The sequence below is a fragment of the Micromesistius poutassou genome (assembly GCF_964030765.1).
Source record: "Micromesistius poutassou genome assembly, chromosome: 20".
NCBI lineage: Eukaryota > Metazoa > Chordata > Actinopteri > Gadiformes > Gadidae > Micromesistius > Micromesistius poutassou.
This window is the reverse complement of record NC_140290.1, coordinates 8616009-8632149: the sequence shown is the minus strand read 5'-3', so window position 1 is coordinate 8632149 and position 16141 is coordinate 8616009. Positions and strand designations below refer to the sequence as shown.

At 45.4% G+C, this 16141-nt stretch overlaps 1 protein-coding gene across 1 annotated transcript; it reads left to right on the top strand.

Moving 5' to 3' along the window:
- Window positions 1-242: 242 nt before the first annotated feature.
- Window positions 243-11821, top strand: cfap69 (cilia and flagella associated protein 69; the record flags this gene model as incomplete). Its single annotated transcript, XM_084484552.1, has 23 exons — window positions 243-332; window positions 820-879; window positions 960-1025; window positions 1293-1402; window positions 1512-1588; window positions 1704-1802; window positions 2467-2619; window positions 3166-3343; window positions 3757-3880; window positions 4356-4404; window positions 4544-4665; window positions 4956-5199; window positions 5867-6031; window positions 6573-6694; window positions 7584-7702; window positions 7941-8022; window positions 8271-8463; window positions 9006-9140; window positions 9246-9322; window positions 9950-10147; window positions 10850-10936; window positions 11255-11338; window positions 11678-11821. 23 exons carry the CDS (start codon window positions 243-245, stop codon window positions 11819-11821), a joined length of 2778 nt encoding a protein of 925 aa, XP_084340678.1.
- Between the last annotated feature and the right edge of the window lie 4320 nt (window positions 11822-16141).

The following is a 16141-nucleotide window of genomic DNA, read 5'->3' as shown; positions in this document are numbered from 1 at the left end:
ATACGCGTCTGACTCCGGCAAACATAAAAGGGGGGATTCCGACCGCGTCCCGCCGTCAATCCTACTCTTTGATGGTACCCGCTAAAAATAAAGTACCGTAACATGTGTCTGCTCCTCACGCGACAACAGACGAGGTCACAGCGGGCGGATCGGAGGACGGACACACACGACGTGGCCCCGTGAACCGGCGATGCTGCTGACCCCTGAGATTGACATCACAAAAAGTTATCTAACAGCTGAACATGGATTCAAACAAAGTTATGCAAAGAAGAAGACCCGAAGCCCCGTTGATGAGGCCGGTGACGTCCACCAAGGAGCGGAAGGCGTACAGGGTGAGTTACACTAGCTTACTGTTGGTTATTACAGTTTGATCCGGAGTGACGCACAGTGGATTCAGGTACAAGTCATTAAAGAGCAGGTAGGGGTGAAGGGGCGTCTCGCTCAAGGAGGTTTACAAGTAGTCTAGGGACATTATAATATCAAATATCAAATATATTAAATATTATAATATAATATAATAATATCTTTATAGCTAAAAGATGATTTAGGATATTCATATTCTAAAATATGTAACAATGTTTATTTTTATTTTTTTATTTTTTTTTATTTTACTGTGTTGCAATGCCTTTTGAAACCAGAGCTAGAATAGAGGGAGAGACACTTTATTTGTCGTCTTGGGGAAATTGGTCATTTCATCATAATATCACAAAAAAACAGCAATAAAAACACATACACATACTAACTCTTCCCCAGAACAACTGGGCATCCTTGCAACCAAAAGGTTATTTCTTAAGCATCTTCGATCCCATCTCTCTGCAGATCCCCACTGTGTGTCTGGAGGTCAACAAAGTCATCAGTCTGCTTGAAGGTCCATTGACAGTGAGCATTTTAGACTCATCTCCCTGTATGTACATCATGTACCATAGTTCTACGTTAATCAAGTATTTTCTTTATTTAAGGCTACCTTAAAGGAGAGGCACCTATTCACACTCAAGAAACTTCTGCAGAGGTCCCAAAACGGCTTTGTATCCTTTTGACCACCCAGATTATTATTAGAAAGCTTTGTCTCTGTCTACTGTGGTGGTGATAAAAATAAACATCATACGCCATACAAATGTCCCCCGGGACCTGATAATTTCAAGTCCCCCAGGTCCCAATTTACAACTTCTATCCTTTATCCGTCAGCATTTTCCCTGTTCCGGAATAAAGTGGGGAACATGATGACTCACTGGGACCGTTTTGCAGAGATAGCTTTTCATCTTACAGGATCAGCCTTAACCCCACGTTTCCAGATCTTAAAAGAGCTGTCGGCCATCGGCAGGATCCTCAATATCTGTGCGGAGAGAGCGAAGGCCCACCCCGAGTATGTCTCTGTGTTGTGTGACGCACTCAAAATCTGTGGGTAAGATCCTCCTTCCAAATGGGGCAACAACCCGCTTTGACGCCGGCAGAGTTCTTCAGCAGAGCCCTAATAACAAACTGAAAGTATTTTCCCCTACTTTTTTCACCAGACTTCCCTTCCTGAAGGAGAGAGCGTCCGATGAGATCACCTACGCGTACGATGTCAAAGAGTTCCTCTCAGTAATGGGTACACAACTGTTTTCTAAAACATATTTTTTAAGAATAAGACGTATGGGCCCGTTCAATAAAACACCTACGACAACATGGATGACTGATATCGCTGTGGTTGGTTTATCTGGCAGGGTGTTTGATGAGAGTGCCCAGCGTGGAAGTGAGACACGAGCTGTGTAGCTCTCTCAAATCCTTCTACAGCCACGTGGCTCCCAGGCACCTGCTCGACGGTATGGGGGGCCCCAGCGCGACGCCCGCTTCAGCTCTCAACTCTAGCAACAGATTCTCTAGACTCTCCTCCAGTGAGACCCTCTCATCGCTGTGGTGGTGATGTTGAGGCTACTTTCTATCTTCTGTCGTCCCTTGTTTGTTGTACTATATTTCTCGCATTTTTCCTTGTTTCTTGCTTTCTTTTATACTTTCTTTCTTTGCTTCGTGTCTCTTTCTTACTTTTATACTTTCTGTCCTTCTTTCATTGTTTCTTTCTTTCTTCCTTTTATACTTTCTTTCTTCCATTGTTTTTTTCTTTCTTTCTTTTATACTTTCTCTTTTTCCTGTAAAAAGACTGTCTCATCGTTGTGGTGAAGCTGAGGTTTTCTAATTTTTTTTTCTTTCTTTGTCTTTCTTTCTTTGTTGTTGTATTTTTTCAAACCCTCCCATGTTTAAGTTTCTTTCTTTCTTTCTGTCTTTCGTTCTTGTTTATTTTTTGTGTTATTATCTTGTTATTTCAGTATTATTACATTTTCTATTCATCCATCGTTCAAGGCTCATAGTATATCGCATCCTATTGCATTTATTTTCTTTATTTTTATGGTGGGTGTGGTCTCATCTCACGCCTCCTCAGCAGGATGGCTCCGGTCTTCTTCTGGTGATCCGGTGTCCTCTGCTCCGCAGGGTTCCAGCCCTCCAACCCAGGGTACCGACTCCAGGTGCTGGAGCAAAGCTGCGTTGCTGAGACAATGGTCCTCTCCATGGCAACCCTGGAGGATCAGCCCGCCGTCAGACTGCAGGTCCTGCAGACCCTGCAGATGCTGACCAGCACCTCAGGTGAACACACACACACAAACACACACACACACACTGACAACATACACACACATATATATACACATGTAGACACACACACACACACACACACACACACACACACACACACATAGACACACACAAGCATGCATGGGAACACACTCAAAGACACATATACACACACCCACAAGCATACACACACATACATATACACACACACACACACACACATGCAAACTCTCAAAACACACACACACACACACACACTCACTCAAAACACACACACACACACACACACACACACACACACTTCCATCAATAGAAACAAATTGCCTCTTTCGTTAAATAAGGCGAACCTCGACCCTTGAGGACGGACAAAGCATCTCATTACCCGGGGGCCACAATCAGGGGGCCAACTCCATCACAAACGTCCCAGCGCTGAGTGTCCTTGTCCCATAATGTCCCAATGTCAACGGGTCATCATGTCACCGCTAATCAGGGTCTGACCGTGTGTGTCGTGTCGTGTCGCCCTTATGACTCTTTCTCTCGCTCCTACACCCCGGCCAGACGCAAACTGCGCCCTGATCCTGAGGGCCCGCGGGGCCGAGACGGTCTGCCTCACCATGAACCAGCCCGACCCATCCGGCCAGGCACTGTTCCGCTCCTCCGAGGTCCTGTGGAACCTTCTGGAGCGTGGCTGCAGGGAGGCGGTGACCCAGCAGCTCAGCACCATGGAGTGTATCGTGTAGGTCTCCTGCGCCTCTGTGTGTGTGTGTGTGTGTGTGTGTGTGTGTGTGTGTGTGTGTGTGCGTGCGTGCGTGCGCGTGGGTGCCATGGAAACACGTTACTGATCAAGTTTTCAGAGTATATTTTATATAAATGTGTTATGATGATGTGGATGATGTTGATGATTATTAATATAACTATATCAATATAAATATTAAATTTACATATATGTTCATATACATTACATTTTTTATTGATTGATTGATTTTTTATTGATTTCTTTTGAATGTTCTGTTTATGTATTTCGTTTTTTTTCATCGATTATGCAGATATTATCCTATTCAATTCTCGAGCTCAAGTTCCGCTCTTGTTGTGGGGTCTGAGAGTGGGCCGTGGTTCTGAGACAGCCTCCCTCCCTGTGTTGTGTGGCAGGGCCCTGAAGGAAGCCTTCCTCCACCAGCTGCTGCGCGGCTCGCGGCAGTATGACCTGCAGCTCCGCAACGACCTCCTGGTCATCACCACCCTCATCGCCCAGATCCCCAAGTCCCCCCTCATAGTACGCAGGGAGTATTCACCCTTATGTCACACCCGCACACCAGCTTATCTCTTAAAGGCGCAGCATTACGATTGAGCCCCTACCAGTTAGCAAGCAGAGATTTTCAGAATCAAGAAAACTCAGTGACAGTAACAGTGGTCAGTCCCCTCTCACTGGCTGTGCAACTGTTTGACGCTAGCTAGCGTAGCTCTGCTGGCTGGGTGGTGTGAGTGGGAGGGGCTATGGGAGGGTGGATGATAAGACTTTATTTTGGGAATTTGTTGGTTATAGGATGCGATTTAATTGTAATTATTGTATTGTGTATCACTTACGATCAGCATTGACTACAGATATGTCCAGCTTATTTTAAGCTACGAGCTGGTTGAAATGTCACACATTGCGTCTCAAAAATTAATTTTGGACCAAAAATATCTCTTCTTCTCTTGTTTTATTTGTTCTTTGTATTTGTAACTGGTTGTCTGTGTTTGTTTTACAGGAAAGTTTGTTTGCGAAGCAACTCGTCGTTTTCGTCACATTCCCCGAACGTGAGAACATCCTTAAGTTTCATCATTAAAAAACGAATCATTCATAATTATTCACTATAACAAAGCAATAGATAGTGATAAATAAACTGTGTGTATGGGTGGTGACCTATCATGGCTGTATTCATTCACTTATTTTCAGTAAAAAGTCACAACCCTTTGGTCCGCAACCTGAAGCTGAGCTACAACAGCGAGGACTTTGAGATGAAGACTCTGCTGCTCAACTGGCTGGTCTGCATGTCCAAGGACCTCTCAGCCCTGCAGGTCAGTGGGGGGTCCCCCGGTCCCGCTCCCACATGACCCACGCCCCCATGTGACTCGTCCAGAACATCTGATTCATGGAGCGAGTCAAGCAGCGACTTGAAGAGATTCACTATCTTTTTATCAGTAGTTTTGGTGTCTGGTTGTTAAATTTAAACGTATTTTATTTCAATTTTCCACCAATGATTTCACTTTTATGCATTTTTTTTTTTCCAGTCAACTTTTTATCCATGTTTCTACAAGTTATCTTAATTAACTTTATCATTAATTGTCTTGTCGTTCCTGCATGCTAGCTCTTCCGGGACGGCCGGGTCATGCTGGCCCTGCTGACGCTGGCCAAGGCTCCGCGTAACCACGGCGACAGCCAGACGGCCGGCGGCAGCGCCGGGCGCCATTGGTCTTCCGGGCAGCAGGAGGCACTGCAGCTGCAGGCCCTGGCCACGCTGGCCCTGGTGGGGCCCCTGCTGGTGGAGGACTACACCAGCTGCCAGGGGAACACCTGCCTGCTGTTGCTGCTGGAGTGGTGCGCCGGGCAAGGTGAGTCTGCACCGTGGGGGCCTGCTTTGCAGGTCTCCTCACCCCCCTACCCCCCCTCATCCCCTACCTTACCTCCTTGATGACATGCAACTGCATCCACTGAAAGTCCTGTTGGTTAAAAGGGTCATTTAAAATGACCAATTATATTGTAGCGTTGTCCTTCAAATTTTCTTTCATATCTCTTGAGTTAAGGGCTCTTTATGGTCCCACGTTCACGCAATGCAAGGGAGTTACGGACCCCTTGACTCCTTGCGTCCACCGCAAGGGCCTGACGTGTGACTCCTTAAAATTGTAACCTTCCGTCGAGGCGACGCAGCCGCAAGGGCTGTGATTGGTCCGCTCACTAAAACCTGACGCAGGACCATAAACGTTCACGACTACGTCGAAGCGTCTGAGTGGTCCTTGCGTTGTGTGAACGTGGGACCATAAAGAGCCCTTTAGTTTGACCTTTTACTTGTCAAAAGGGAACAATACGAACAAAGGCATGGAATCGAAATAAGGGTCAAAAAACTTTGTTGCTACCTATTATTATAATTTGTAATAAGACATGATAATATATAAATAAAATAAAAATATATACATTTTAAGGTGTTCATAAGGTGTTATATTTGTTGTCATATCCAGAGTATGAGCAGTAACCAGGAGTGTGTTTGAATGTCCGTTCCAGACACCTACTTCGGCCAGGGCCACAGTTTCCACGGCGCCGGGGGGCGGGGCTCCAAAAAGGCCCAGATGCGGTACTGCGTGCGGGCGCTGCGCTCCATGACAGCACTGGGGGACGAGCTGGTCAGCCAGGACCTCTGCGACCAGGGCGCCATCGGACAGCTGCTAGGTAACCTGGACAGAGGGGCAGAGAGGGTGAGGGGCAGGTAGGGGGATTGGGGGCGGTAGGTGGACAGATGGGTAGGAAGGCAGACAGAGAGACAGACAGACAGAAATAGGGGAAGGAAGGCAGAGAGACAGACATATAGACACAAGGTAGGAATGCAGACAGACCGACAGTCGAAAGTCGGACAGGGAGGCAGACCAAATCGGAGGCAGATAGGTGAGATGGACAGGCAGGCAGAAAGACAGATTTACAGGTAGTGATAGACCGACGGACAGGAAGGAAGGCTGACAGGTACACAGACACACATATAGGTAGAGAAAGACAGACAGACCGGTTGGAAGGTAGACAGACAGACAGGGAGAGATACAATCAGACAGACAAGCAGAGAGGAAATTTAAATGAATGTAACCTATATAATATTTATCAATAAAAGAACTGGCACCTTTTCTTATATTTTCTGACCAGACTCTGTTCTCTTTATTAATGTACATACATTATCATTCAACTAATCCACACGTGTCCCTCGACCAACCCCTCCCCCCAGGGGTCCTGATGCAGATGGAGGACGGGACACCAGAGGAGGAGCAGGACCCCGTCAGCCTGGAGATCAAGCGGGACATCCAGCTGGTGCTGTCCACCCTGTGTGAGACCGACCTGCACAGGAAGGTAGGACTGACCCCGGCCCCGGGCCCCTGTCTCATCCTTTAGGACCCCCCCTGTCCCATCCTTTAGGACCCCCCCTGTCCCATCCTTTAGGGCCCCCCCCTGTCCCATTCTTTAGGGCCCCCCGTCAGCTTGGACCAGCCATTATCATGCCATGTCACATGGCTCCAGTGACATCACATGAAGGTGTGTCCACACAGATGCATGTGTGATTAATAGACAGCTGAACCAATCAGTGTGCTCGGTGGACCGGGCCAACTGGGTGACTATCCGTCATACATATGGGTGGTCCAACGTGTGATGATGTTACACTATACGGTGGGTTTTGATGGATAGACTTTATAAACGGCTCGTAATGGCTGACCAACGTCCCACCTGGTGGTGAAATAGGGGGCCTTTAACACATGACCCACATGACCACCCGCTGATGTAGTTGAACCATTAGCGAATGTCTCTGTGGAAAAATACAGCTCTGCTGCTGAAATGTCAGTTTGTTCATCATTTTTAAACACAGGTCAACTGTTGGTGCATTTTTCATTTAAAGTTAAAGCCTCACCACTAAAAGGATGGTTCATTTATCCTTTTAACAAAGCGGCACTTCACAGCTACACAGCAGCTGTTGGTGAGTTTTTTATTTGATATCACTCTGCTTTCAAAAGGCGTCCAAATGAATCACCTCATCCCTCAAACCCCGGTAATGTTTCACTCTAATGAAACCGCTCAACACTCGGATCGGTTCATCAGTTTAACCGACGGCACTGCGCTCAAAGCTGAAGAGGAGCGTTTAATTAAACGAATAGATCTGCTGTTGAAACATTGAGTGCCCTGAGAACCAGACTCCCATCCGTTCTCTCGGGAGGCTTGAGATATGATGTGTCCTGTGTTGCCATAGGAACTGTTTGGAGCTGAGGGAGTGGAAATGGCCGTGCACTTCCTGAAAATGAGCCCGGAGAAGTTCCACAGCGGCCTGGGACACAACCGACTCATCCTCTCCACAGTGGACTGTGTCTGGTGAGTCCACCGTCTCCCCTGACCTTCTGGGTGGTTCTCCTCGGTGGATCGCTGCTTCCTTGTTTGATTCAGTGAATAATCTAAAGATGCTTTAACACAAAGTTGTCAATGTGTGATACTGAAAAGAGATGCCCTTCTGTAGAATGGCAAATGTTATTGTCAGTTATTTGTGAATAATTTTGAGCACTTAGCGTTTGCTGCTAAAAGTGACAGTTATTGTGCTTGTCCCTGATGACAGGTCTTGCATCGTGGGATGCTACACCACAGAGGACTACTTCCTGGCCAGAGAGGGGGTTTTCCTCCTGCTCGATCTGCTCAGCGTAAGTTAAAGGAAAGTTCACTTCGGCAAAGGAAGAGTATCCTTTACACAAAAAGTCACCGAAAAAATGTTGTTGTTTTTTTTAATTATAAATGTTTTAAACATGATTCAAATTTCAACTATAAAATGGTTCATTACAATTTCAACCTTTTGGTGAATGTCATTTTGATTGGACCTGTGAAAGCCGAGGCGGGCGTATCGGCCCGGTCGGTCCTCCAGTGTTCTCACTGCCGTCGGTCTGTCCCCCAGTGGAGCCCCCGGTACATGCGGAGCGTGGTCCTGGCCACGCTGCTGGACCTGTGTGACAACCCCAAGACCCTGTCCCACGTCATGACCTGGACCGGCTCCGGGGGCCAGACCGCCACCGCCCTCCTGCTGCTCCTCTGGAGGGAGGAGGAGGCGGAGCTGGGGGTGGGCCGGGACCAGCATGGACGCATATCAGGTCAGGCCCTGCACCCGCAGACCCCACCCCCTCCAACTACACTCCACACCCGGCTGGGAGGATCTGAGTTCCGACCTCAATGTCCGCAGCGTGTCTGTCTGTCTGTCTGTCTGTCTGTCTGTGATATGAATATTGAGTATGGAGAATGTTAAGCCAACGAAAGAGCAAAGAAGAATATAAAATATCTCTAAAGAAAAGATTGCGTTCAAAAGAGTAAAGACATTCAAGTTTTGCTGACCAGACTGTTTCTCTTCTCCCTGATTACATGGATTAGAGGATTTCCTCTTGAAAAGTGTCATTTTGTTCACATCTTGTTTGGCCCATCCGTAATCACAACAAGATTATAAATACCCTTGCAATATTTATACCTTTCCCGACTCCAGATACAACCAGTGCATCTTGCTCTAGGAGATTGCAGGGATTGATTGGCTACGTTTCAAACCCCATACACAATCCTACACTTTTTGCAACAAAATGAGAAGCTCTTCAACTCATATCACTGAGGTCCCACTCCGGTTTCCCTCTGTCCTGCGGGGCTGCAGACCCGACCAGGCCGCTCCTCAGCTGCTACCAGGCCGTGTCCGACACCTCCTTCACCGCGGGCCAGCCCAGCCCGGCCGTGCTGGACCTGTCCGAGAACCTCCGGGCCAAGGTGTTCTCTGTCTTCTGCAAGCTCGGTAACAAGAACCGCAGAACCCAGTTGTGCAGTAGTATTATTGTTTTGAATGACAAACCGGTTAAAGACCAAGATGTGTGTTTGGACTCTTCCTGTGTTCTTCTAGGCTTCCACAACCTCCATGGATTGTCCACCGCGGACCACGTCACCCTCAGCATCGTCAAGAGATATCTGGACTTCAAGGTGGGGGCGGGGACGTGTTTAGGAGGGCGTCTATATATACACTCCCCTGTATCTCTGGGCCGTAGTTTCCGATCACTTACAGTGGTGTCGCATCTGTGTCATTAAAGAGCAGGTAGGGGTCAGGGGTGCTCAAGGATGCCTACAGGTATCCTTAAGTGGATCCCGGATCGAAAAAACCCAGAACCAGAGCTTTTAGGCTAGGAGGGGACACAAACCCCAACACACTAGACCAGTGGTTCTCAAACCTTTTCCACTAGTGTACTGCCTCTATGATAGGTTTTCAGCTGAGTACCCCCTTCCCCGGAACAACATTATTTGGGGAGAAAAAGATAAGAATATGAACATAAATTATGTGTTCTATTTGGGAGAGTAAACATGGAGATTAAAAGGGTGCAACTAATCACAATTTGTGAGAAACATGGGCCTGCGCTATCTTTCTTTCTTTTATTTTTATTTTGTGACTACCCCATGCAGTACTCCAAAGTACCCCCAGGGGTACGCGTACCACCCATTTAAGAACCACTGCACTAGACCATCATGAACCACGACGTGGAATCTTCCCGTGTTTTAAAAAGCCCTCCCTTCCTGTGGTGAACTCCCGTGATAACAACCAAAATCACTCCGCAGGTGGGTGAGGTGTGGGGCGAGGTGATCCAGGAGCTGGAGCTGGAAGGCGTGCGGCCCGTCCGGCCGGACGCCGCCGCGCTGGAGGCCATGAGGAGGATCGCCGAGGACACGGCGACCCGGGTGGCGAAGGAGCAGACCGCCATCCTGGAGCGCCAGGAGAAGGACGACCTCACGCAGGAGGAGCTGGTCTACACTGAGGTTAGGAAAAACCGAAAGGAAGGGTTGGTCGGGAAAGTTTTGTTTTTAATTATGGAAAATACAGGATTTACATTACTATGTAAATGACTGTACATTAATGTTCATTAATACTATGTAAAATAGTAATTTACATTACTATTTTTACTATATTTGGATTTGTTTTCAACTGCCTGTTGAAAAGATATTTGATGCCTAGGCCAGACTTTAAACCATGTGTTTCAAATTTTTTTTTTCTTATCCTTTATTTTACCAGAAAGGTCCCATTGAGATACAGTATCTCTTCTTCCTGTGAGCCTGAGTCTGAGTCTATAACCAGTTCAGCCTGTAGATGATGCTGTCCCCTGGATTTGATTTCAGGGTTCAATTATGGTTCGATTTTGGTTTAGGTTTTTGGCCAAAGTCTTAACTGAAATATCCGACATTTTGAACGATTTTGGTTTAGGTTTTTGGCCAAAGTCTTAACTGAAATATCCGACATTTTGAACGATTTTGGTTTAGGTTTTTGGCCAAAGTCTTAACTGAAATATCCGACATTTTGAACGATTTTGGTTTAGGTTTTTGGCCAAAGTCTTAACTGAAATATCCGACATTTTGAACGATTTTGGTTTAGGTTTTTGGCCAAAGTCTTAACTGAAATATCCGACATTTTGAACGATTTTGGTTTAGGTTTTCACCCAACGTGCTGGTCTTTCTCTCTCACAGATCAAGTCCCGTCAGAAGCAGCAGGAGCTCAACACCAAGGCCTGGGATCAGTACGTCTCCAGGACCTCAGACTACAAGGTCCTACAGGTTGTTACCTCATACTAACATCACAACAACCCTTCACTTCTAATAGTGTACACTTTACAAACAAACACACATACAAACACACGCGCTCACACACGCACACACACACACACACACACACACACACACACACACACACACACACACACACACATAAACACACATGCTCACACACACACACACACACACACACACACACACACACACACACACACACACATAAACACACACGCGCACACACACACACACACACACACACACACACACACACACACACATATACACAAACAAGGACGCCCCTAATCAATCCTCTTCCCCCAGGAGGTCAGATCTCAGAGGGAGAAAACAATGGAGCTGTCCCGGTCCAAGTCCAAAGCGGACAGCGGCGTGGTCCACCCGTCGGAGGTCTGTGGTCCGGTCACCTCGTCATGATGATAATGGTCCATTGTGTTTCAAACTATATAGATGGCTGATATGGTGTCATAAACAAACTTGATCCCTTTCTCAAATAGAGAAAAAAAGAGCTGTAAAAAAGAAAACTATTAATTAGTTTTCCTATATTTGTATTCTTTAACGCTACTACATCATTCAGAGTTCACCAAAGGCAAAAAAAGGCAAAGGCAAAAAAAAAACAGCTTGACGGCGGCACAGACTTTGCCAATGTTATACGTATAAAAGACCAACAAATGGATCATATTATATACACATGGGGGTATAAACACTTTAGACGTTGATGTGTTCCAGAACTTCCTGGGCCGCGTGTTGAACCTGGATAGCGGCGGGGAACTGACCCTGGAGAGAGTGCCCTTCCGTGGGGTCGCTCAGCAGGCGGGGGGGCCCCCTGCTGGCGGAGAACCAGAGTACTTCAGCACCGTGTCGGTCACATAACCCTCCTCCTGCTCCACACTCCCGATTCCTCCACCTTATATCTGAGTCACTATTCAGGAGGAGAGCGTCCAGGGCTTAGCGTGAGGATTCAGTGTTGACTTAATAAAGCATTAGAGGACGTTAATAAAGCGGTTTAATCGTCTTATTGTGTTAGTGGAATAACCCTGTCAGACGTTATTTTTATGGTTCGATGTTTCAAGGCTTCCTGTGTGTAAGAGTGGCGAACTCTAGAAAAGGTAAAAAGGAAAAAAACAGATTATGTTTTCAGTAGGAACCTACGACCTGATTGCCTCAAGAGGGTGAAAGGGGATTACGCTTTGAAAGTAATTTATTGCCCACTTGTGTGACTAGAGTGTACGAATCAGCTTCAAAAATAAACAGCTCAGCCTCAATGACGGACAAAGTGGCCTTTTTATTTTATCCCAAACACTATGAACGAAAATAACACATTTAACATTGGAAAAAAAAGGAAGCTATCGCATCTCATGTTTTACGATGATTTTATCCTTGCAAGTTCAACGTATAAATCTGTGGGACGTGTTTCTGTCGAGGGTCATACAGACACAGGGATGAGGTCACTAGATCTGCACAGTCAGCAAGCTGCGGTATGGTCTCCCCCCCCTTGTCTAGTCTACCCCTCCCCCGTCTATGTGGATGAAGGGACTGCATGGTACATCAGGATTGGGTCTGTCTGAGGCTTCACACAAAAGTCTGGCTCCAAATGAGTGTGATTAATAGATTGGATGCAGCTGACATCCCACTTAGATATAAGATGAGGTACGGTTAATTCATCTATTTGAATTATCCCATGAAGTAGTCATGTATACAACATACACACAACTATTCCCATTTTGTAGTGCCTGTGTGAAATGTTTGTATTTCTACATAAATATAAATACTGCTACATATTTAGGGTTAGGGTTAGGGTTAGGGTTAGGAAAATGTAATGCATGGAATATAACTGAACAAGGAACACCCTGAATCCAAAAAGCAAGTGTCCTAGAATAAGGAACATAATCAATTCAACCCAATATAAAGCTAACTGTCTAATTCTCTGTTGGTGTGATCTTCTCAAGGAATGGGTTTTGTAAGGATGGGTAGTTGTTGGGTGGACGAATGAAAAGGTATTCCTTGTTTCCCTGTTTTGAGGTTACATAAGTCTCTGCGGCAACACATTAACACACATGTTTGTTCAAGCGCACACAACATGCAGCACTGAGACACGCTCCTCTCTCTCTCTCTCTTCTCTCTCTCTCTTTGTATCTCGCTCTCTTCTCACATCATATCTCTTCTGTAACCTTTCTTCTATCACTCCTCTCTCTATATATGTTTTTTCCCTCTCTTCTTTCTTCCTCTATCTTTTTTCTTTCTCTTCTCTCTTATGTCTTCTTTGTCTTCTTTCTCAGTCTCCCTCCCCCCCCCTGCTCTCTCTCTCTCTCTCTCTCTCTCTCTCTCTCTCTCTCTCTCTCTCTCTCTCTCTCTCTCACTCCCCTCCCATTCGTTAACCAATCCATGTGACCAAATCCCTTTTGACAGGGCCAGAGCTTCAGAGCCACTGTCGTGTGTTAGTGTTAGTATGTGTGTGTGTGTGTGTGTGTGTGTGTCTGTGTGTGTGTGTGTGTGTGTGTGTGTGTGTGTGTGTGTGTGTGCATGTACACATGCACACCCCTGTGAATGCACAGACGAGAGATTTGTCTGGGACCAGGCTGGGGAGCCAACCCATTCAGACAGGCAGATAGGGTCGGGGGCACACGTTGAACAGGAGCAGAGAGACAAAGAGAGAGAGAGACACACACACACACACACACATACAAGGGACTCTTCCACAGTCTATGAAGCCAGCTGGAAGCTACTGTTTGTCTGGGCTACGCCTGTCTGTAGAGTCACCCTGCACAGATTGATGAAGGTGAGGATGGATTTGGATTTGATTGGTCTATCACTCTATCACTCTCCACTTCTGACAGAGTTTGGTTATGGTTTGTGTCTGGGAGATGGAGCTCTCCTTGTTAAGAAGGATTCACAAGGGAAATCATTTGTTAAACTGAGAAAATGAAGGGATGGAGTTGGATCAGGCAAATAAATCTTAAAGTTGCATAATATTTGTGAATTATATATCAAACATATTTTTTATATATATTTGCGCACTGATAAGAAACTTTTTTCCTGGAAACTTGGTATTTAACAACATCAAATGTCTTTTTTATGTATTATGTATTATTGCACTGATAAGGAACTCTTGTCCCAGAAACGTTATATTTAACAACATTTTTTTCAGATCAAATGACAAGTTTCACGATTTTGATATGAATGCTTGTATTTGCACAAGCTTATGTGTAAATAGCCGTGTGGTATTACTACAACCTTGTGAGAACATAAGCTGAACTCCCAGGTGTGTTAAGTCACTGCCCTCTTCTCCGGCAGTGAGAGGACGTGGCTTGCTAACCCCAGAGAGACCCACCCCTGGCAGGCATGATCATCAGGCTGAGCAGGCTCACCCCCGGTTACTTCCGCCTGCTCCAGGTACCGTCAATCAGCCTTCAGATCAGCTCAAACTGAATTGAAAAAGTAAAAAAATATATGAGAAATATGTAAACAAACATTAAATGTGAGGAATGGTGCAGTGGCCAGGGTGAATCCCTACCGAAAGATTGTTGGTTCGATCCCCACAATTTACCTGGAGGCATTGTAGGGCAAGCAAGATATCCTAGCCCTTGTCTGGTCTTAAATGACTTGAATCAAACAATTCACTTGCCTTTCATAAAAGCACTTGCAATGACTGCTGATGAATTGATATTGAATTGTGTTAATTGAGTTTGTGTGAATTGAGTTTGGTTTTTGGATAGTTGTAATAACAGTCACTCTTTTAATAGAGACAAATTCACAAAGTAATAGTTTTCTAACTTGACATGGTTGTTGTTGTTGTTGTTGGATTAAGTGGGTCAGGGAATTACGCAATGCTTTGCTTCATAACAGAGTCAGACTCTGGAAACTGATGGAAATTAATTTTTCATAGACAGCCACTGCATCTTGGGCTAGATAGAGAGATGACGTTATGTAACATCTAGATGGCTTCAGGGTACTGCACCTTGTTATAAACACCATTACATCCTTATTAGTTTGCATACGTTGCATATTCTAAGATTGCGTCAAACAAAGGCAAATGTAGATATTGCTTTCTCCATTTGAGTCCAATTAACACTAATTAATTAGGTAATCCTTATCAGGTTGTTAGACAAAAACAAAACTAATTCCTGACTTTTCCTTTGGGCAATATTTTTGGTTCCGATTCAAGCAATCCATATTCTGACTCATCCTATCTTTCCTCCTCCGCTGTCCTCCATCTCTCCATCTCTCCATCTCTCCATCTTCTCGTCTCCTCGTCCAGAGGCAGGTCTCCGGGGAGGTCCAGGTGCAGCACCAGACCAGCTTCGTCAACCCCATCGCCATGATGATGGCTGCCCTGGGCATGGGGGTGTCTCTCTACAGCACCAAGCGGATGGCAGAGAGAGTCCAACTGAAACCGTCTGAGAACTAACACTGCAGCTAAATGTAGACACGCACCTGAGTGTCAAAGTCACGATGGATTAGGCTGCTTTCACTAAACTAGTTTAAGGCCCCCTGTCACTACTTTGCTGCATAGTGCCACGTTGTTTGTGAGTCTCAAAGAAAGTTTGAAAGGTTTTTGTGGAGAAACAGTTGTTTCAGTTCTGTAAAGAACTGGTTGGAGAAGTAAAGGTTTGTCCCTTGTACTATGATGTGAACAAATATTAAGAAAGTGTTGAAATTTGGAAAAGACATGGTTACCATCATACAATATGAAGCAGATTTTGTCGGGAATAGTTCAGTAATTAGGACATCAAGTATATTTAGTCACCACCTTTTGTCAAGAAGTGTCATATTAATAAATATGATGGACCACACAGAAAGTTCTTGAAAGTGAATATCTTCTGTCCTGCTAACTATATATTTCCCCGTATATCTTTGTGATTCATAATGTTTTCATGTATTTCTGTTGATGTCAGCTAACCTCACAGATGTCCTTTAAACTGTTTAGAATCTCTGGACATAATCTAGTCTACTAGTCTGACTCTGTTGTTTGTGAAATGATTCAATCCCTTCATTATCAAATTTCATCCATTTAATCAAATTAGTTAAAGATGCAAACACTACTTATTTGTAATTAATTTCCATGAATGGCTTGAAATTAAAACAAAAACATTGAAAAACTAAATGTGATGTTTCCCTTAACTGACTGTGCATCCAGTGAACATGATCACTGGTCGCTAATAGGTAGGAATAGGTGAACGGATGGATTGGCTC